The 20,715-nt window shown below is 40.8% G+C and overlaps 5 protein-coding genes across 5 annotated transcripts; all 5 read right to left on the reverse strand.

The window, feature by feature from the left end:
* Positions 1 to 1,637: 1,637 nt before the first annotated feature.
* On the reverse strand, positions 1,638 to 6,473 carry LOC115759164. Its single transcript, XM_030700033.1, has 2 exons — positions 5,375 to 6,473; positions 1,638 to 1,934 (listed from the first exon to the last, which is right to left on the reverse strand). The coding sequence occupies exons 1-2, from the start codon at positions 6,351 to 6,353 to the stop codon at positions 1,903 to 1,905; spliced, it is 1,011 nt and encodes a 336-aa protein (XP_030555893.1). The 5' UTR covers positions 6,354 to 6,473; the 3' UTR covers positions 1,638 to 1,902.
* A 98-nt stretch (positions 6,474 to 6,571) lies between these two features.
* Positions 6,572 to 8,976, reverse strand: LOC115759161. Its single transcript, XM_030700031.1, has 2 exons — positions 8,897 to 8,976; positions 6,572 to 8,713 (listed from the first exon to the last, which is right to left on the reverse strand). Exons 1-2 carry the CDS (start codon positions 8,902 to 8,904, stop codon positions 6,673 to 6,675), a joined length of 2,049 nt encoding a protein of 682 aa, XP_030555891.1. The 5' UTR covers positions 8,905 to 8,976; the 3' UTR covers positions 6,572 to 6,672.
* A 2,157-nt stretch (positions 8,977 to 11,133) lies between these two features.
* On the reverse strand, positions 11,134 to 12,720 carry LOC115759237. The gene is made up of 2 exons (XM_030700136.1): positions 11,859 to 12,720; positions 11,134 to 11,732 (listed from the first exon to the last, which is right to left on the reverse strand). Exons 1-2 carry the CDS (start codon positions 12,718 to 12,720, stop codon positions 11,134 to 11,136), a joined length of 1,461 nt encoding a protein of 486 aa, XP_030555996.1.
* Positions 12,721 to 14,149: 1,429 nt separating this feature from the next.
* LOC115759162 lies at positions 14,150 to 16,169 on the reverse strand. The gene has a single exon (XM_030700032.1). It carries the CDS (start codon positions 16,002 to 16,004, stop codon positions 14,247 to 14,249), a length of 1,758 nt encoding a protein of 585 aa, XP_030555892.1. The 5' UTR covers positions 16,005 to 16,169; the 3' UTR covers positions 14,150 to 14,246.
* Positions 16,170 to 16,313: 144 nt separating this feature from the next.
* On the reverse strand, positions 16,314 to 18,840 carry LOC115759160 (proteoglycan 4-like). Its single transcript, XM_030700030.1, has one exon. The coding sequence runs from the start codon at positions 18,748 to 18,750 to the stop codon at positions 16,474 to 16,476; it is 2,277 nt and encodes a 758-aa protein (XP_030555890.1). The 5' UTR covers positions 18,751 to 18,840; the 3' UTR covers positions 16,314 to 16,473.
* Positions 18,841 to 20,715: the final 1,875 nt, after the last annotated feature.

Raw genomic sequence — 20,715 nt, forward strand, 5'->3', positions numbered from 1 at the left:
AGAGAATAGTACTTATGAATATTTCCTTTGCAGATATGCATATTTCCTCTTCTGGTTACTTTTTAGAGTTTGCTTATAAATCAAGGAATTTTTTAAGCGAGGAATTCATTTTTTCCTTCAAAAATTCCTTGTTTCTTTATATAGCAAACTTTTGAGATGCCCCGCAGCAAAGAAATTGGTTCGAACCATGGACCAATATTTCTTTCGGCTTTTAGCCCTTGACAAGTAATCATCATAAAAAGTTTAGCTTATAAATGATTTTACGTTGGGTATTTACTCTTAAATTCTATTTTGTAAAGTTTCAGTTGTATTTCATATGAATATATACGCATCACTTAGGCTCATGTATTTTCATAATAAAAATTTCTCAGTTTATGTTTTAAATCGTAAAATTTTATAGATGGCATAAAAAATTAGTCATTATTTTTGCCCAAAAGCAAATAGCTTGAACAATTTCCATTTAATTTCTTGGTGCTTACTCTGTTCACAGTCTGAAATAGAAAACATTTGTTTTGTAGTCAACAATTTTAACAAGAAGCTTACTGCTTGATCCCTTTAATGTCCAAAATATTCCAGACACGCCTGCTGCGCTTACTACCTCCCTCTACAGTTTTAAAGTCTTTGCACGTGATTGCCCCAAATTTCAGTTGCATTAGCAATTGCCCATTTCTTGCTGTTGCTCCCGTAAACAGAGTGGCAACTTTTCCTAGATTGTTTTAAATTAAATAGTCCGTGCAAAATTGAGATTTTGCTCCTGTTAAATTCAATTAAGAATATTTTAGCCAAATTTTAACTTTCATGTATATTTTAAATTGTAATTTAATTTGGGGTGTTTTAAGTCCTTCCCTACTATGTGGAAAATGAGGGCCAAAGGATGTTTGGGCAGCATGGAAAACTTTTGTTCGGCATCCGATCGGTTTTAAGCTCATTTGCAAAATTATTTGGGAAAACTTATTTGAAGCCCTCGTACGCTTTTTGTAAAATTCACCATCACGGGCGGAAAACTGGTGGAATATGTCTTAAATTTGAAGAAAAAGCACGTTTCGCAATACAATACAAATATCTGTATAATTTGCATCGGCAATAAGTATTTCGTTTCTTACGCGCCATTTAACGCATCTGAAAGTAGGAAGATTCCAAGAAAATTTAAGACAGCTTCCTCAGTTGCCTGAAAGATCTTCAAAATTCACGAACGTCTCGTAGCGTCTGTTTTGCATATAATATATTAAAAACAAAACCAAAACGAAAAAAAAAAAAAACAAAATAAATTAAATAAAAAATAAAATATTTCATTTTTGGCTCGCGATGTTTTATCCGAACGCATCTGTTTGCCATTGCCAGGCCGCCAGCTGCGGCCAACATGAGAAAATTTCGCATTCTTTTCTTTTGGTTTTTATGAATGAATGCTCAAATATTTATGACAAGCAGCAGACGAGTCGGAGTGCTGGGGGTGGTTGGACAGGGGCACAGTGCACATCATTTTACAGGCCCATTTAATTTGACTTAAATAATGAGCAGAGATGACTTTTTCTTTTTGGCCATTTTGTGGGCGATTGGAAAGCGAAATTCGGTGTAATAAATTCATTAGTCTCGGCGAGTTGAACGAACCGAAGTCAACGGAGATTTGGGCGCAAATGGAATTTCATTTTTATTACTACAAAAAAACCTCATACACAGATCTTGCACTAAGACATATGTTTTTTCATCGATTTTCCATTGCAGGATTCGGGCAGTGGTACGCCGGTGACGATGCGCGTAGATGCCAAAGGATTTTTTCTATATTGGGTCGATCAAAACAATGAGCTCGACATACTGGATATTGCCACAATACGCGATGTGCGCACCGGACAATATGCCAAAAAGCCAAAGGTGCGTATGCCAAATGTTTGTTTCTTCATCTAGTTAATTCACCAAGTTCCCGACGCAATTGCATCCTGGAATAAAATAAGTAAACATACAGTGATAACAGTGTTATAATTGTTATAAATATGGTGTCAGTTGTGTGAAAGATTTTACTTCAACATTTTAAGACAAAAACTTAGCGATCCAGAACGCCCTACTATACGATTATCAAGAATTTAAGCAAAAGTCTCAGGTTTAATGTTTTTTTATTGTAACATTAACCATGTGCACATGTCATACAAACATACATCAAATCTTATCAGATTTGGCTTTTTGTTCATGCTTTTACCTCTAGTTCAATTTTGCATCTTAATCTGACAACAATTTTACTGGTCAAAATTCATGTAAAAATGGTACATGTATATATTCTATATATGCATGTACTATGTACTTGAAGCGTGCCTTGTGCTGTATTTGGCTTCATTTTTGTTTGTTAGTAAACATAGTTTTGGCAAAATATGTATTATTCTGGTGATTCGGGTCTCGGATTGAATGAACATTGTGGCATGTTTGTATATTTGTATGGGATACGGTTGGTCGCCTGCGACGCAAACATTTGCAAAGCTGTTTCGAATACGAGCTAATAAAAATTGCTTTTTGATTTTTGCCGCCAACAACAATTGAAATCCAATTACAGGCTGGGAAAAGATGTGCCACAAAAGTTCTATTGTTCAGGTAGGCACGCGTAATCCACAACTTTGAAAAATCTTTTACACAGAGTTTGTTTAGCCAGCTCACGTGCGTTGTGTCCAGTTTTTCGGCGGCAAAATCCATAACAAATGCGACTAGTGTGTGCTGCCTTATTGGCATTGTTTTGTGTCGCCATATTTGTTGGTCTAGTTCGTGTTGCAGTTGCTTCTGTTTTATGTTATTTTTCGTTCTGAACAATATGTGCTATGGGCGCCATTCGACTTCTTGGTCGATTCACACAATTTTCTTTTCATGGCACAAATGCTCATTGTGTGTACTTAGTGCTTCGCTGTGAGTGTGTGTCTATTTATGTGGGTGCTAGTATGCCAGATATCTATGTGTGTGTGACCAAATACATTTATCATTGCAATGACACGGCAACATGCATGTGATCCTGTGCCCCACTCCTGCTGTGCCCACTCCCCAGAACTTTTTGCAAGGAATTGAGCGTAAAAAGCATTTTACGTAACGTTGGCATAAGGAAGCGACCGAACAGGGACAGACGATTCAACCAGCCGGCAAGCGTATCCTGCCAGCGGCAAATAGGAAACGACAACAACAACAATAAATCTAACAAAAAATCCAACAAAGCCTCGTTGCCCACAAAAAGCAAAAAAAAAAAAACATTCGACTTTTTGCTCTGACTTTTCACGACTTGCTGAGCGCCCTTCCAAAACAAAACAAAACATAAAAAAATCTCTCGACGTTGGGGTTTTAGAGTCCTACGCCCCCTCTTCCGCCCTTCGCCCTCTCCACAGATGACGGCGCGGTGTCCTGTGGCAACTGTTGGAACTGCATATTTGACCTAGGTCAATGGGCCTGGCAGTTGACGGGCTGCGCGTATAGCTCATATATGCCACACCCACCATTCCCATATTCCCCTCATGCTCTGCCAAATACTTGGCCACTCTTAGCGTGCAGTGGGCCAAGAGGCAACGCCAAATGAGTTTCGCTTCGGCCCCGAAATGGACAGCGAAATCGTTGCATTAATTAAATGCAACGAGAGAGAAAGACGCAGAGAACGGGGAGAGGGGCGCATGCCACACCCACTTACAGTAGATAGTAAATATGTGATGATTAACTTGGAATGTTGCAAAAAGTGCTGCATATGTTTCGGTGCATAAAGTCAATTTAAAAGTCTGTAGAAAATCCAACTGGAAGCTATGCCCCTTGCCAACAACCCTCTCCTCCTGTCCACTTAACTCTTTTTCATTAAATGTATATGTGTGGGTGTGTGTATGTGTGTGGGTGTGTGCGCTTGTAGGGCGTTGTCTTTTTTTACTTTTTTTTTTGGCTCACGTTGATTAAAAATGTTCTTTACGCAAGAGTTTTTTGATTTGGTCGTAAAATCTGTAACCCACTGAAAGGGATACTCGCAGTAAATAAATTTCTGATTGATTGTCTTCTTATATAATATTTTATAATGTTTGCTCTTGATAAATCAGACCAGTTACAACTTCCATAAGTTATAAAATCGTTTGATATTCGTTCAAATATATAAAAGTACATTTTGATTTATAAGGAACATAAAAATATTTTCAGATAGACCTCAAATAAATATAAATATTCGCTTTTTCTTTGCTTAGAGTTTGTTATAAAACCAAAGCCTGATTGGTTGCCATATAGGGACTCCCTCTTTTGAATGTACTTCGATTTAGATTAACTCCACATATATTTTATAAAAAACGAACATGTTTGCAAGAGTATTTAGTTTGCGGCACAGCAAAATTAATTTTTAACTTATATTTTTGCTGCTGTTTTTGTTGCTGCTGCATTGAAACGAAATGGAATGCGATTTTATTAAAATTCGCTGAAGCGTGGAACGCCGGCAATGAAGGGAACGCCAAGGGCAGGCGAAAAAGATATGCCTCGGAGCCGCCTAAAGAGATTTGTGTCCTTAAATGAATTATGCAATGTGCTCGGAGAATATCGGAAGGGTAATAAAATGAGCGAGAAGCCGACAAAAGGTAGCTTGTGCTTGTGCTTAGCCTGAAGCCTTACCTATTAAAGCTTGCTTGGGATTCTCATCTTTATTAATTAATGTATGCTGTTTTCTTCCCAGCGTCTATTGACATTTTCCCTTTGGTGTCCCTTTTCGCAGATTACAAGGTAAACACACTAAATGCAGCATCAAATCAAATTTAACATGCCCTAGATATTTTATGGCTAGAGTAAAGGTGATTTTTACATTTTTCATAAATGTTATATAAGAAATTAAAATCTAAAACTCGATATTTAAAATGTTTTCATGCCAATTTATAGTAGGGATCCATACAAATTCAAAAAGGGGTAAAATTACAAAATCGTACATTTTTTGGCCGAGATATTCAAAACAAATCATCAAAAATATTTTGATTTTCGAGCCGACCCCGAATTTGGCAAAAAACGTGATGTAACCCCTTGCCATTTGGTCAATTTTAGTCAAAATTTAGATATTCATTTTTTTGATGCCAATCGTTAGTACTGATCCTACCGAGTATAAAATGGTATACAATTCCAAAATCTGACATTTTTTGGCTGAGATTTTACAAAAAATCATCAAAAAAGACCGACTTTACAAATGATAAAATAAAAGTTTGATAGAGATAAAAGGATTACAATGTTGCCCTGTGTTTCCATTACTGAAGGTATACTAGCTTTCTCTTCGCCTTTCTCTTTTCCACTTTCCATATATACCCTTTTCTCTAGTCTTGTCTCATTATATGTGAAACCTTATTTACAATATCCCTCACATTTCTTACAAAAGTCTTTCCCCAATCTTAATTGGATTCACGAAACTTACCACAAGGTCCAAATAATTTATCTTCGCCGCAACCCTGAATGACCCTGCGATCCGAGGGGCGCCTGCAGCATTTTCCATATACTTCGCAGGCGGGAATTTCGTATTGGTTCTTCTCGAAGCAGGAGACCAGCTGCGAGTAAAGCTCGTCAAAGTTTTTCGGCTCGGGTTCTTTTACATCCTCCATCTCGGCCAGCTCCATCTCAAATGCCACTTCGTACGGCAGGGGATCTTGCTTGTACTTCATCCATTCGTAGGCCGTGCATTTATTCTCGGCAATACCACATTGCAATTCGCAGTACTTGTGCTTTCGCCTAAGTCCATGCTTGGGTTTCTTAACTGGCTTTTCCATGTCGAGTGCGCGTTGTAGAGGAATGAATGGCTCATCTTCGGTGAAGGGATTCTCTGGGTCTGCTGGCTCGGGACAGTAAAGCACGGTGTTGGCACTGCTTGCATTTGTCTTTCTCATTACAGTAGGCATACTATTGATGGTGCACTTCAGCACGCTACGATTGAGCACATAGGCTCCTTTTGGCTTGGGTTGTTTCATGGGTTTCTTAGGTGTCTTCTTTGACTTCTTGCACTTTGGCTCTACACCGTTGACCTTATCAAGGCATTTGGTAAGAGCCTGATTAAAAATGATTGCATCTGGCTGATAGATATCTGAGGCCAAGCCATAGCAGCTGAGCGTGTGCTTGTTTGGGGAGTGCTTCCACATCTCTAGGATGCTATCTTCCTTCTCCGAGCGAAAAGGCCGCTCGCAGCCAATATACTGGACAGCGTCAGCTAACCATATCTTCGTCTGCTCATTGCTACACCTGGACACTGGCGGCCTGATACTGGGATATGTTTCTCTATTCACAAATCGGGCTGATTTGCAGTTCTGCATACGCAACACATCGTAGGGCGTAAGCCGGCTGTAGTCTAACCCCTCTTCAGTCTGCTCCAATTCCTCGGAAGAATGTTCTTGCTGGTTGGACATCTTTGCTCAGATTCTACGGTAGATGATGAAATCTAGTGCTGAAATCCAAAAACGTTTGAGGTTTTTTTTTCTATTGCATTACTTAAATTTTACGTGTTGTCGTTGCAAAACATTTTATATTATAAGCTTTAAAATGTCACAATTGTAGACCCAGTTAGAAAAATAGTAGTCAAGTAGGCACTGCGTAAGAAATTTTATTCAAAATTACCAAATCCTAGCATGCCAAGTTGCTTTTATCAAAAAGATGTCTTATAAAACACAATTTTATTGTAAAATAACGTTGTCAACAATTGTAAAATGTATCAAAAGATCCTGAATGTCAAATATTTCGCTTGGTCCTTTGCATCGTTATAAAGTCGCACATTTGTTGGCATATACGATTTCTGAGAAACTTTAGTTTGTCGAGAACATCACGATCCATATTTTCGTACCTGGGACCGATCAACCTCTGCAGCTTTTGCAATGCTGCCAAACGGTCAAGAGACTCACTCCACTTGCGGTTATAGCAAAAGCTGTTGTCGCATGCTATAGGAGCGCACTTGTGCTGAGAGGCACGATATTCAGGCCCACAGAACTTCATGTGCTGGCGAATGCTATGGAAGTATTCCCAACGCTCACGTTGTTTTGCTGCGCCTTTCATTTGGCGAATGAGCGGCGAATCTGGCTCACTCTCTCGACGATCCATAAACTTGCAAACTTCACAAGTGCAATCCTTAATCGGTACATTGTCATTTTCTGAACGACCGATTAGTTTTTTGGCTTTCCTGCCCTTTTTGCGCTTTAAGCGCATTTTCGTTCCCGGACGCTCTTTCGTTTGCAAAGACACTCGGGAAGGCTCTGGACCGCTTGGTTTATCGACCGAAATAGAAGGAATAGTTCCACTCCCAGACTGGGAAGTATTACGAAATAGTTCGAAATTTTTTTTTAATGGAGTGCCATTTTGTTTTCTTTCAGCTTTGTTTTGGCCAGATTTTTTAGACGATTTTCTCGGCTGTTTATAAGCTTTAGTTATGGATGGCTTAGTCCCTTTAACTGCACCATCTCCTGCTCCACCACCAGGACCATCTCCTTCTCCTCCACCTGCACCATTCCCTGCTCCTTCACCTGCACCACCAGTTGCCCCAACTGGAACACCAGTGCCATCACCAGCTCCCATATCAGCTGTCTTAGTAGAACGATGACCTGCATCTCGACCAGCTCTACCGTCACCGGACGCACCAGCGCCATCGTCCTCATCCTCAACCACTGAAGATTTCTGGCAGCACTTGTAAGCTTCAGAAATAGGATCTGTGTAGGTATTCTTTTCAAAGCATGTGACTAGTTGCGAGTACAGCTGATCGTAATTCTTCGGCTCTGCTTCGATTTCCTTCTCCAACTGTTCCATCTCCCTTTGGTACGCCAGTTCATATGGACTTGGATCTCGTTTCCGTTCGAATTCTGTGCATTGGTTTGCGGCAATATCATCTTGGCAATGCTTGCGTCTGCGTCTTAACTCGTACTTTGTCTTCGTGGATGGTCGTTCAGTGTCAAGGACGGCGTTGACACTGATCTTCGGCTCACTTCGGAACAACGGCTGGTTGTCGCCAAATGAACGGGTACAATGCACCCAGCCGAGTGCGTCGCTAAGCGTTTCATGCTCAGGGATTAGTTTATTAATTTTAGACTTAAGCATCTGACGATTAAGTAGAAATGCTCCTTGAGGTTCCTTAGGTTGCTCGTTACTTTTAGGTGCAAGTTGCGTAAGTTTGGTCTTGGACTTTTCCTTGGCCAGCTGGGGATTAACCTTATCTAGGCATTTTTTAATCACCTGATTAAAGTCGATAGCTTCCGGCTTGTGAACGTCTGAGCCTATGCCGTAATAACCCAACGTATCCTTATTGGGGCTTCGCCTCCAAACCTCCATGATATCATCTTGTTCCATGTCAAATAGCCGCTGACTGTCATTGCCCATAACAGCCCCATCCAACATCTTTGCCAACTCAGGACCACATGGAGATATTGGAGGCCTGATGCTTGGATAATTCTCCCATTGCTGAAAGTTTGCTTTCTTGTATTTGAGCATTGGAATCATATCTTCGGTGGAGCTCTGACCATCATCGAGAGTCCTTTGAAGATGTATTTTCTCATTTCGACTTTTTTGCATTTTTTGTAATACTCGAGGCTCAACTGTACCACAGCCGGAATCGTTGATTGCGTTACAAAGCCACTTGGCTGTGAGATCAGAATCGCACCGAGACACTGGCGGTATAATGCTGGGATATAATTCCCCCTTACGAAATGCAAATGTCTTGCAGTTCTGAATTTGCATCACATCGTAGGGAGTGATGTGGTCCATATGTTGTTTTCGCATTCTGGGGTACCTTAATTTGATAAAAATTAAAAATAGTCCAAGAAATAAAAACGTATAAAATCAGTTAAGATTTCCTACAATATAACGAAAATTTTGAGATATATTCAGGTAAACATGTTTTTAAAAGTGAAATAGAACTGGCAATTGAATTGGTCTGGGGGCCTTACAAAGTATTTAAGTAGGCGCTGCTTACCGATACATCTTCTAGGATCCTTCAATGTTTACACTCTACACATTTAAATTGGTAGAATTAGACGATCTTTGTGTTATAAAAACATCTGGAGCAAGCTTTAGAGTCTGGAAATGAAAGAATGATTCGTCAAGACGTTGCGATATAAGAAAGGCTCGGAGATACCCTGTACGCAGCTATTAAACAAATGCTTACATGCATATCCTATACGTCCCACAAAAGTAAAAATTCCCCTTATAAAGTCATAAAAGCCATAAGCTTCTGAAACAGTACGAGCCGGCCAGTTGGCTGGTGCAGAGTGGCAGACTAGTAGATACCCTAAATCCAGCGGAATACGACATTTACCACCTTTCAATGAATTAAAATATATTATAGTACCTATAACAAAATACTTTGGCAGAACGCACGACCGGAACGCTCTATTTTGTTGTTTTAAAAAGCAGACGATCTTTAAATTAAAGTAAGATCCTTAAAATGTAAGGAATCTCGTATGCCTCCTCCACTTCACCAATTGATTAAAATTTCAAAAATACATATATTTATAACAAGACCTAAACTTCATGAGGAACGCTTGTCCGGTTTGACCTGTTCCCTTATCGCTTTACAGCTATAGACACTCCGAGAGGCGCTAGCATATGCGATCCTTAAGCTGTTTGTCGTTAAAACGATGCTGATTATCCACAAGCGGGCCCGCGACTTTTACAGATATTGCATGGCAGTCAGGCAATAATAAAATGACATCTCACGGGACAGTTCTTGATCGGCGTAGTATCAGATTATTTCATTTTTTGATCGACACGTATTTCAGAAGAGGATCTCAATTTAGCATCTCCTTTTTGGGATTTATCTCTTAAGCTGAACTCCAATAATTACACTTCTTAATGCTTTATTGCGCTTCGGTTGTCAGGCTTTGATTCGGAGGGTTACCTTCTTTAAGCATTTTGCGATCACTAGATTAAAGTAGATCGCTTCCGGCTTGTGAATGTCTGAGCCTATGCCGTAATAGCCCAACGTATCCTTATTTGGAATTCGCCTCCAAACCTCAATGACATCATTTTGTGCCATGTCAAACAGCATCTGACGGTCATCCTCCTTGTCCAAACCTTCTGCTGTCAACCCAGAAGCCCACGCGGATTTTGGAAGTATGATGTTGGGATAGGATTGCCATTGCTGAAAATTGGCTGTCTTGCACTTGAGCTTTCGCATCATATATTTGGTGGGCTGCTTGTCACAATCGAGGGTCCTTTTAAGCTGTTTTATTTTCTCCCCATTTCGACTTTGTTGCTTTTTTTTTATTATTCGGAGCTTAACGGGTCTACAGCTGGTATGGTTAATCGCATTAGAAAGCCTTTTATCTGTGAGCTCAGAATTATACTGACACACAGGTGGGTGGATGTTACGATAATTATCACCGTTACAAAACGCAAAGGTGTTGCCGTTCTGAATGAGCAAAGATTTGCATGCATCGAGGTGGTCTACAGACCGGTTACGCATTCTGAGAATTCACGTAAAAATAAATAAGTCAAGAAGTATAATCTACAAAATCGGTTAATTTTCTATAAAGCATAATTAAAATTTTGGGGTTATTCAGCTGAAAATATTTTGGAAACTGAAATAAAACTGGCAATTAAAATAGGCTAGGGAACGTACGAGGCATTTAAGTAGGCTATGTTCACAGACATTAATCTTCCAGGATCCTTCAATTGAAACTCTTTCCACACCCTTTTGGTTGAATTGTATATAACTTCTGTACAAAACTTTAAAATCGATGAATGAAGGAAGAATTCGATAAAATGCTGCGATTTGATGAAAAGGTAATAGTGCTCGACTAGAAGATGTACCCAGCCACAACGACCTTGTACTTCTTAATACAAACATACAGGTCTTAGATTGATTTACACGTTTGTTAATGCTAATTAAAAACATGTACAATTAGTGGGGTCACAAACCCCTTTACAGGGGTTTTAAAACCCAGCAGCATATGTAAACAGAATAAACCTGCCGTGAAGCGAGCGAAAGGCTGACTATATTTACGAAAGAGACGAGATATTTTGACCGTCTGAAAAGCAGACGATCTAAACATCTGTAAGAATGTGAAAATGGATAAAATTCTTATAGCCCGCGCTCCCAATTGATTAAAGATAAATACATTTATTATTATGAACAAAAACATTAAAATCATATGCAACGCGCCAGATCTCAACATATCCGGTTTGGCCAGTTCGCTGATGGCTTTGCAGCTACAGACACCCACAGATGCGCTGGCAAATGCGATCCTTGAGACTTATGAGCAGATTGCGCAGAACGCAATTCTTGGGGTCAAGTAAGTTTTGCAGATGTTGCATAGCACTCAGGCAATCGCAATACTCGCCAAATTTCTGGTTCCTGCAGAAGCCGTCGTCGCACTCAATGGCATCGCACTTGTGCTGCGGAGCTAGATACTTGGGACTACGATACTTCATTTGATCTCGAAGGCACATGCCCTTATAGTAATCGAGCAGCTCCCGTCGCTTCTGTTCTTTTTTCATTTGTTGAATGAGCAGAGAGTCTGGCTCGCGTTTTAGACGTTTCATAAAATGACATAACTCACAGGGGCACTTCTCGCTCGGCTCCTTTTTAAGGACTTTGGTTTTCCTTGTTGGATTTTTTTGCCTTCTGCGTGGGTGTTTATCTTCTTTATAAGAAGTTATATGTTGCTTTTCGGTTGTTACGGATATCTTACTGGGATTATCTTGATCGTTGAGTATTTCTTTCGATTGACGGAATTTTTCCAGTTTTGGCTTCTTTCTTGATTTCTCAAAACGTTTTTTTTCCTTACCCTTATCCGTGCTACCATCGCCTTTCGGTTTTTTGTGTTGGACAACATCACCACCAACATGTTCGCCACCAGCACCGTTACCAACAGCACCTTTACCAACAGCACCTTTACCACCAGCACCTTTACCATCAACACCTTCACCTTTACCATCAACACCTTCACCATCAACAGATCTATCGGTGTCATCTTCCGACCCGACCTCCGACTTCGAGCTTCGTGTTTTAGGCTTGCGGGCTTTAATATGTGAACTTTTTTCAAAGCATGTAACTAAATGTGGATACAACTCCGAGTAATTCCTCGGCTCTACGAATTCTTCCTCGCATTCAGCGTTCAACCTTTCCATCTCCTTCCGGCAAAACTCTTTATACGACTTGGGATCTTTTCTGTATTCGTATTCCGTGCATGCATTATCGGGAAGAACACATTGCAATTTGCAGAGCAAATGCTTTCGCCTGAGACCATGCTTAGGTTTCGGAACCAACTTTTTTATACCGAAAGCGGCTTGAGGTCTGACGTGGGGCTTACCTTTGAGGAATGGGTACTTTTCTTCCAGTAAGCGGGGACAATGCAGCCAGGTGAGTGCCTTGCTCGCATCTAGCGCTTCCTGTACAGTAGGCATTCTATCAACTTTTGACTTTAGCAATAAACGATTAAGAACATATTTTTTATTGGGTTTCTTCACATTCTCATCATCAGGTGGAATGGTTGTTGCTTTCTTATCTTTGGTTGCTTCCGGCATAACCCTTTTAAGGCATTCCGAAATGAGCTGGTTAAACACAACTGCCTCCGGCTTGTGAATATCTGGGCCTATCCCGTAATAGCCCAGTGTGTCCTTATTTGGGCTTTGCTTCCAGACCTCCACAATATCATCGTGTTCCATGTCAAATGGGCGTCCACAGTCACTATCTCTCATAGAATCGGCCAACCACTGAGCAGTCAGTGCAGCACTACAACGGGATACTGGAGGTCTGATGCTGGGATAAGTCTCCCATTCCTGAACTTTTGCCATCTTGCAGTTTAGCATCCGCATTAAATCATAGGGAGTTAGCTGGCTATAGTCTAGTTTCCTTTGGGAAAGTTCTATTGGTTGGGTAAGGTATGTGCGTGCTGTGCGGGGACTATCAATCCCTTCTTGAGTGGACTTAGTAAAATTGTTGTTACCATATGCATTTTTGTTGAGGTTTGTTAAAATTTTCGGATCAAGGGTCCCACAGCCAGTTTCCTTAACAACATTAGACAACCACCTATTTGTAGCGTTATTTCCACATGAAGCTACTGGAGGATTAATGCTTGGGTAGATTTCACCCTTCCGAAATGCATAATCCTTGCAGTTTTGCAATCGTAGGACACCGTAGGTAGTTGGCTGGTCCCTGTTCCTATTTAGTGTGTTTTGTCTTTGCATATTTATATTAACCTTGGTTTTATAATAAAATGTCAATACATAAGATCTATTAAAACATGCTAAAAACTTATACTGCCATTAAAAATTTTGATGTATTCGCTTTAAAACTTCTCGTATAATGAACTGTAAACTTATAACAATATTTTACCCCAGGAAATAATATTGTATTATGGTAGGCCATGCTTTTTTCTAAAATCCAATGCGTGCGTCTTTATTACATTTACTTTTATGTGTGGAGCTCAAAATATGTTACCCTATTCGACCCAAATATGAATGTGTTTAAATTTATAACTTATATATTGTTAGTACAGAACACAACAGAAGCTTAAGCCCATTTTTCACACCTTTGTAGCTACAGGTGTGTACGCAGGCGATGCGATGTGATTCATGATATTTTTCTTATTCTCCTCCTTTTTATACCATGAACCTATTAAAAATGAGTTGAACAAGCATCTCCGACCCCATAAAGTATATATATTCTTGATCAGCCTCAACAGTCGAGTCGATCTAGCCATGTCCGTTTGTCTGTCCGTCTGCCCGTCTGTCAGTCAGTCTGTCCGTCTGTCCCTCCATCCGTCCGTATGTATGAACGAAAGGAAATTTGAACCTATAAGAGCTGGAGACTTGAAATGGAACGTAAGTGCTCCAAGTGACCGCGCAGTACAATCTTGTTTCCAATAATCGATAAAAATCGATATTGAAATCAGGTTTTTAGCAAATCTCGTTAGCTATCACCAAATTTGACATAAAGCATAAAGAATAGTGTGTATATCAAATGTATTTCATTTTATAGTTAATTTATTTTGCCTTCTCCGCTTAATATTAACGGAAGACCGACTATCCCTTTGGGAAGTGGCGAGTATTACCTGGCTTTTCATGAACCAAATTTTATATTCGATATAGCCATTATATTTTCTCCCATTAATTTATTATGGGTACGTTTAAATTCTCTTTGATGTAAATGGACATAACCTTATCATACATATCAAGAACATTTTATAAGACAAAACAGAAGTTTCTATCAAAAACATGTATATTTTATTGTATCACAAAAAAGTCACACCGGTTTACATCTATATTTCGTAAATAGACCCAAATTCATTTGATTTGGCTTACTGTTTAAACGATGATTGCTAAAGACAGTCACAAAAACGTTTACATATACGACGCCTCAGATCCTCTACATTGAATATCAGCTCATTCTTCACAATACGATGTTCGGGCCCAAGCAGCTTTTGCAGCTTCTGCATGGCATCCAAGCACTCGCAGTACTCCCCTAATTTGGGGTTCCGACAGAAGATATCGTCGCACACAATACCATCGCACTTGTGCTGAGGCGCGTGGTACTCGGGCTTCCGCCAGTTGAGATATTGGTGATGGCACATCCGTTTGTAGTAATCCCGCAGCTGGCGTCGTTTGTCTTCCTGCTTCATTTGACGAATGAGTGGCGTGTCCTTCTCATCTTGTCTACGTTGCATAAACTTGCAAATATCACAGGGACAATCTTTTGACACCTCAAGCTTATTAACTTTTTTATTACTACCCTTCCTTTTTTTTTTGCGTTTATTTTTGGTATGGGTTAGCTTAAGAGTTTTTTCTAGTTCTGTTTTCTCACGTTCTATTTCATTTTTTGTTAAATCTAACTCGCGCAAAATTGATGAGTCGGATCGGTTTTTTTTTCCACCATCACGCGTTAAATCTTCTCCGTCAGGTTCCATTAAATCCCCCCTATATACTTGTTTCTTTATACCCTTTTTACCCGATCCACGCCTGCCTCCTTTACTTTTTCTTTTACTACCCCGTTGACCCTTACCTTTACCTTTCTTTCCTCCTTTACCTTCACCTTCACCTGGTTTTTTAACGTCGCTTTCACCAGCTGTTTTCCCGATATCGGAACCTTCGTCAGCATCTCCATCTCCATGTCTTCGTTCTCGATCACCTCCACCACGAGAACCACCATCAAGATCATCTTGACCATATTCCGATATTCCCTTACAGCACCTCTTGTAAATCTCAGAGATAGGATCAGGATTAGTGTCTTGCTCAAAGCAGGTTACAAGTTCCGAATACAGTTCGTCGTAGTTCCTCGGCTCGGTTATTTTTTCCTCTTTCACCTGTGCCATCTCCATCTGAAGGGCCACTTCATGTGGCTTAGGATCTTGTTTATATTTCTTCCATTCATAATCTGTGCACGTATTCTCTGCAATATTACATTGTAATTCACAGTACATATGCTTGCGCCTAAGACCGTGTTTGGGCTTCGGAGCAGGTTGTCCCATGTCAAGTGCGCTTGTAGGAGGTACCTTGGTTTGGCTTTCAATAAACGGGTACCCGGGCTTAGTTGGCCTGCGACAGTGCAGCCAAGAGCCTATATCCTTTGGATATAGCTTTCTTTGCACTACGGGCATTTGAGTAATTTTCGAACTTAACAACTGACGATTTAAAACCAAGGCTCCCCAAGCATTTGTTTCATGTTTTTGTGGTCTGACCGGAATATGCGCATTTTTTGGTATCTTTACTGCAGCCCCTTCCGGTTTGACCTCATCAAGACATTTCAAAATCGCCTGGTTAAAAACAACTGCTTCTGGCGTCGGAATGTCGGCACCTATGCCGTAGTAGCTCAGTGTGTCCTTATACGGGATTTGTTTCCAGACCTCTACGATATCATCTATCTCCATGTTAACAGGCCTCTCACAGCAGTTTTTCTCAGCCGCTTCTGATAACCATTGACTTGTAAACTCAGAACCACACCGAGTTATTGGCGGCCAGATCGAAGGATAACTTTCATCCTCACAGTAGCTAAAGGTCTTGCAGTTCCTAATCAAATCATATGGCGTCAAGTGAGAGGAATCAAGTATTCTTTGGGATTGTTTCCCTTCCTTTTTCAGCATTCTAATATTTATATTATAAAACTGGTCTCCTTATAAAATCTGAAATTTAAAAACCAATTTTTCGCAAATAGTACATTACTTAAATTTTGAGTTGATTCGATTCAAACCATTTTACACATGATACTGAAAGGTTATAAAAGTAAAAGTCTAGACAAATATATTGTCTACAAGCATTGAGCCCTTGGCCTACTAAATGCGAGAAATTATTATCCCTAGCTATAGGTCCAAATTCCGACCTATCATACTATTGTATCTTCTAAAACAAAGTAGTAGCACATACTGAGTACTTAGACAACTCATCTGTGGGTGTTTTGGCAAAAGAAGAACAACATACTGATTTACTCAATGGGATCGAAACATATTAGGCACACTTTCAAGTTAACACCGAGAAAATATCCAAGTTACACCAGTTCGCAATTCTGCTAGACACCCACTTCTTAGACAACACAAATTCCATTGAGAATGATATCTAAAGGCAATCACAAAAACGCCTACATATACGACGCCTCAGATCCTCTACATTGAATATCAGCTCATTCTTTACAATGCGATGTTTGGGTCCAAGCAGTTTTTGCAGCTTCTGCATGGCATCCAAGCATTCGCAGTACTCCCCTAATTTGGGGTTCTGGCAGAAGAAATTGTCGCACACAATACCATCGCACTTGTGCTGAGGCGCGTGGTACTCAGGCTTCCGCCACTTGAGATATTCGCGATGGCACATCCGTTTGTAGTAATCCCGAAGCTGCCGCCGCTTTTCTTCCTGCTTCAGTTGACGAATTAGTGGGGTATCCGACTCCTTCTGTCGCCGTTTCATGAATTCGCAAATTTCACAGGGACAGTCATTGGCCGGGCTACACGGGTCTGTAACAGGTGGTTCAACTTGTTTGGGTTTTTTAGGTTTTTTTGGATGCTTTTTGGGTGGTTTTTCCTTTCCTTCAGTTGGCCTCCTCGGCTGCTTAGGCAGTTCAGGCTTAGTGCTTGGAACGGGAGCTGGTGGCTGCTGATCTCCAGGTACAATTTCAGGCTGTACTGTTGGGGGAGGCTCTTCTACAGGTGTTTTTTTGCCCGGTTTGTCTGGCTTTCCTTCTTTAGGGGGTTTCTTTTCTTCAGGGGGGTAGTCTGCTTCCGAGGTGCCAATAGGCACAGGTTTTTCCTTAACTGGCTTTTCTGGTTTTTCCTTAACTGGCTTTACAGGTTTTTCCTTTTCTGGTTTTTCCTCTTTCTTTGGTTTTTCTTTGACTGGTTTTTCTTTGACTGGTTTTTCTTTGATTGGTTTTTCTTTGACTGGTTTTTCTGGCTGCGTTCCATCGCCAGATTCAGCACCCACTAACGAGGGTGGCTTGGGTATTTTTGGCTTATGCCCCACAGGTTTTTCAGGACCGTCATCATCTGCGGGGCGAGGGACTCTGGGAGGGCGACGGTGAACACCTTTTTCGGGAACACGCGAGCCTCCACTAGGAACCTCCGGAGCATGTTTCGGGGGAGGCATACAGCACTTTTCATAATAATCACACAATGGGTCCTTGTCCTCAGTTTCAAAGCAGGTCACTAGGTGTGAGTATAGCTCATCGTAGTTTCTAGGCTCAGGCTCTCCTTTCTCCATCTCTTCCATCTCCTTCTCAAAGGCCGCTTCAATGGGCTTGGGATCTTGCTTGTATTTTCTCCATTCATAGTCCGTGCATTTATTCTCCGGAATATGACATTGCAATTCGCAATATTTGTGTTTGCGCCTAAGCCCGTGCTTGGGCTTTGGAACTGGTCGGTCCATATCGAGGGCACTTGTTAAAGCAACTTTGGGTTGGCTCTCGAGAAACGGATGCACAGTTTCTGTCGGTTGGGGGCAGTGCAACATGGTGAATGCCTCGCTTGGGGCAATTTTTTTTTGTACTGTGGGCATGTTGGTGACTTTTGCCTGCAGCAACTGACGATTGAGCACAAATTTCCCACAGGGCCATGATGCATATGGCATGATCTGCGGTTTTGTGACCTCGGGCTTGCGCGATGCAGGCTTCACTGCGGTTGCCTTTTCGAGAGATCTTGCGATCACCCTATTGAACATTAATGCCTCCGGTTGGTGATGGGCCGAGGCCACGCCGTAGTAGCTCAGCGTCTGCTTATTTGGGCTTTCTCTCCAGACGTCCATGACATCGTCCTGCTCCATATCAAAGTATCGTCCGCAGCCAGCGTCCTCAACCACATCGGCTAACCACTCAGCTGTCTGCGGAGTACTGCACTGGGATACTGGTGGCTTGATGCTGGGATAAGTCTCGCACTTGAGAAACTTGAACGTCTTGCAGTTCTGCATTCGCATGAAATCGTAGGGAGTCACTTTGCTCCAGTCAAGCATGTTGTTGATACCCCTTTCGGGGGTATTTTGTGTTTGCTGTCTTCGCTGATTGTTCATTTTGCATAGATTAAACATATCTTTGCCTGTACCAGTTAAAACATTTTTCGACACGAGTTCCGTGTTTTCAACAGTTGAACTTTTATATTTTCTATTCAACAATTGAGTATCCACGCATCCACAGCCGTTAGCATCCATCGTTTTTGAAAACCAAGCAATCGTTTTGCTGGGATTACACTGGGATACTGGCGGCCTGATGCTTGGATACATTTCACTCTTTCGAAACTTATAGCCTTTGCAGTTTTGCATTCGCATTACATCATAGGGAGTTAACTGGGCCAAATTCGGTATCTTCTGGGTGGGCTCTTCTTGCGAAAGAGGTGCTGATTGCTGCCTACGCATTTTGTTGCGATGCACTTTGATGGACTTTGAATAAAATAATTTTTTTTTTAATTTCTCTGTTCAATAATTTTGTAACATTTTTCTACACGACTAGCAAAATGTCAAAACGAAATGAAAATATAACAAAATATATCGGAACGTATATATAAATATATAATATATATATATATATATGTCCTATTTCATTAATACCATTAGTAAATTAGTAATGAAATGCGGCAGTGGAACCGTCGTAAAATTAGAAGAGTCGGGCCTGAGCAACCCTTTCCATGCCTAGTTAGCTAATGAGGGCTCTGAACATTTAAATACCGAGCCAGACCCATAGGATTTGCCGGTACCAGTACAGATAGAGGCGTCAGCTAAGTAGAACCTACCCAAATAAAACTTTGAGAGGAGCGTGTGAAGCAATTAAGATAACCACCATAGTCATTTCCGCTTTACGCTTCCTGCAGTGCCCGTGAAATATCCTAGCAAGGACGAAAATCCTCTAGCTGTACCTGTGCCGCACTCTCTCCCTCCCTCTCTCTCTTCTTTGCTGGCTGTTACATTATTCAGGACGACAAATTGGCTCGATTTAGTTTTTAGTTAAAAGCAAATTATGACGCTCTAACGGCGGCGCAGTCAGGACTCGCGAAAAGCACTCGGTGGGTTACGGGCAGGACGAGGAAGTTTTCATTGCCTTTTTATGGCCCAGCGCCAAGCGAGCGCCCACCAGGCCGATATTAAAGTGAATGACGCTTTAATTGCCACAGCCTGCCACGTGATGGCCGCTGAGCAGCTGCCCGTCAAGCACCCCTTTGTGGTGTGTCAATCAGCTTACTGCAAAAGTCAAAAGTGCCTTTGGCTCAATGGACGCATGACCGTAGGATGAAGGGTTAAGAACGTACTTGGACGGCAAAAGCTCATTATTGGCTCCATTTTGCATTCAAGCTGCTTTTACCTGTTCTGCTGTTCTGTTGGCCTTTGATTGGGCTACATCCGATCCGATTGTAATCGCTTTTGACGGCAGCCAAAGCCCGTTATGCAGTGTCGAGTTATTGATGCCATCTTATAGGGAATTCAATCCAATTGCTGGTTGGGCCGCCTAAGGTCAAGGTCGAGTTCAATCCGTAACCTGTCTCTGCTCAGCTAACAAGCTTTTTTTTTATTTCACCAAAAATGGATCTTAAATGTTAAACATAAAGATGAAAAACATAGAGTTAAACTATGAACTGCAAATTAAATAATTTTTTGTTAGGATATTCACAAACCAAGATACTAACCATAACTTTGCAAGTCTACGTTTAACTACTATGCCTATTTTACTATATAATATTATAAGATATCGTGATTTAACGTAGAAATCTGATGTATTAATTATAAAGAAGCACTGGGATGTATATTGAGTTTCTTATTGTTTCTAAAGTAAACAAAGTGAAACAATGTAAAGTTAAATTGCGCTTTACAAAATCCTATTTACCCATTTAATAACGGACGCGATGTCCAGATTCGTCATTCGCTAAAATAGAAAATATCCGCCGTTTTATAAAAGTCTTTAATGAGCACAATTATTTTACTGCATTCCCAATTTATATATTGTTCAATATGACAAACAGGATGATTCAGAGCAGGTGCTCTTGTCCAGCTCGGTTATAGTGTGCATGTATGTTTTTCGTGAGTCAAATGGTGACAATTTTGTTGAAGGCCATACATTTGCAACGGGTATTAATGTGTGACGCATAGAAGGAGACATCTCCGACCGTATAAAGTATATATATTCTAGATCAGCATCAAGAGCCGAGCTGATAGAGCCATGTCCATTTGTCTGCTTGCGCGAGGGTTTGCTTTTAAGCGGACTAGTGTCTGAGTTTAAAAGTTAAGTCTAGGAAATTCGCATAGGTCCGTCTTTCTGTGGTATTGAAAACATTTTGTTTATCAAGATATCTGTACCAAACTCAGCATTTATAAGTTTCACTATGTTCCTTA

This window comes from Drosophila novamexicana, unplaced genomic scaffold, assembly GCF_003285875.2.
Source record: "Drosophila novamexicana strain 15010-1031.04,08,12 unplaced genomic scaffold, DnovRS2.1 tig00000193-arrow-pilon, whole genome shotgun sequence".
In the NCBI taxonomy this organism is placed as follows: Eukaryota; Metazoa; Arthropoda; class Insecta; order Diptera; family Drosophilidae; genus Drosophila; species Drosophila novamexicana.

Bases quoted from the DNA above. Each gene is read 5' to 3' on its own strand.
- LOC115759164 (XM_030700033.1), bottom strand. From the start codon at position 6,353: ATGTCCAACCAGCAAGAACATTCTTCCGAGGAATTGGAGCAGACTGAA. The intron at 1,935-5,374 runs GTAAGTTTCGTG...ATTTTATTCCAG, and splicing joins TAAATTATTTGGACCTTGTG to GATGCAATTGCGTCGGGAAC.
- LOC115759237 (XM_030700136.1), bottom strand. From the start codon at position 12,720: ATGGCAAAAGTTCAGGAATGGGAGACTTATCCCAGCATCAGACCTCCA. The intron at 11,733-11,858 runs GTAAAGGTGAAG...AAAAACCGAAAG, and splicing joins TGATGGTGAAGGTGTTGATG to GCGATGGTAGCACGGATAAG.
- LOC115759162 (XM_030700032.1), bottom strand. From the start codon at position 16,004: ATGCTGAAAAAGGAAGGGAAACAATCCCAAAGAATACTTGATTCCTCT.
- LOC115759160 (XM_030700030.1), bottom strand. From the start codon at position 18,750: ATGCGTAGGCAGCAATCAGCACCTCTTTCGCAAGAAGAGCCCACCCAG.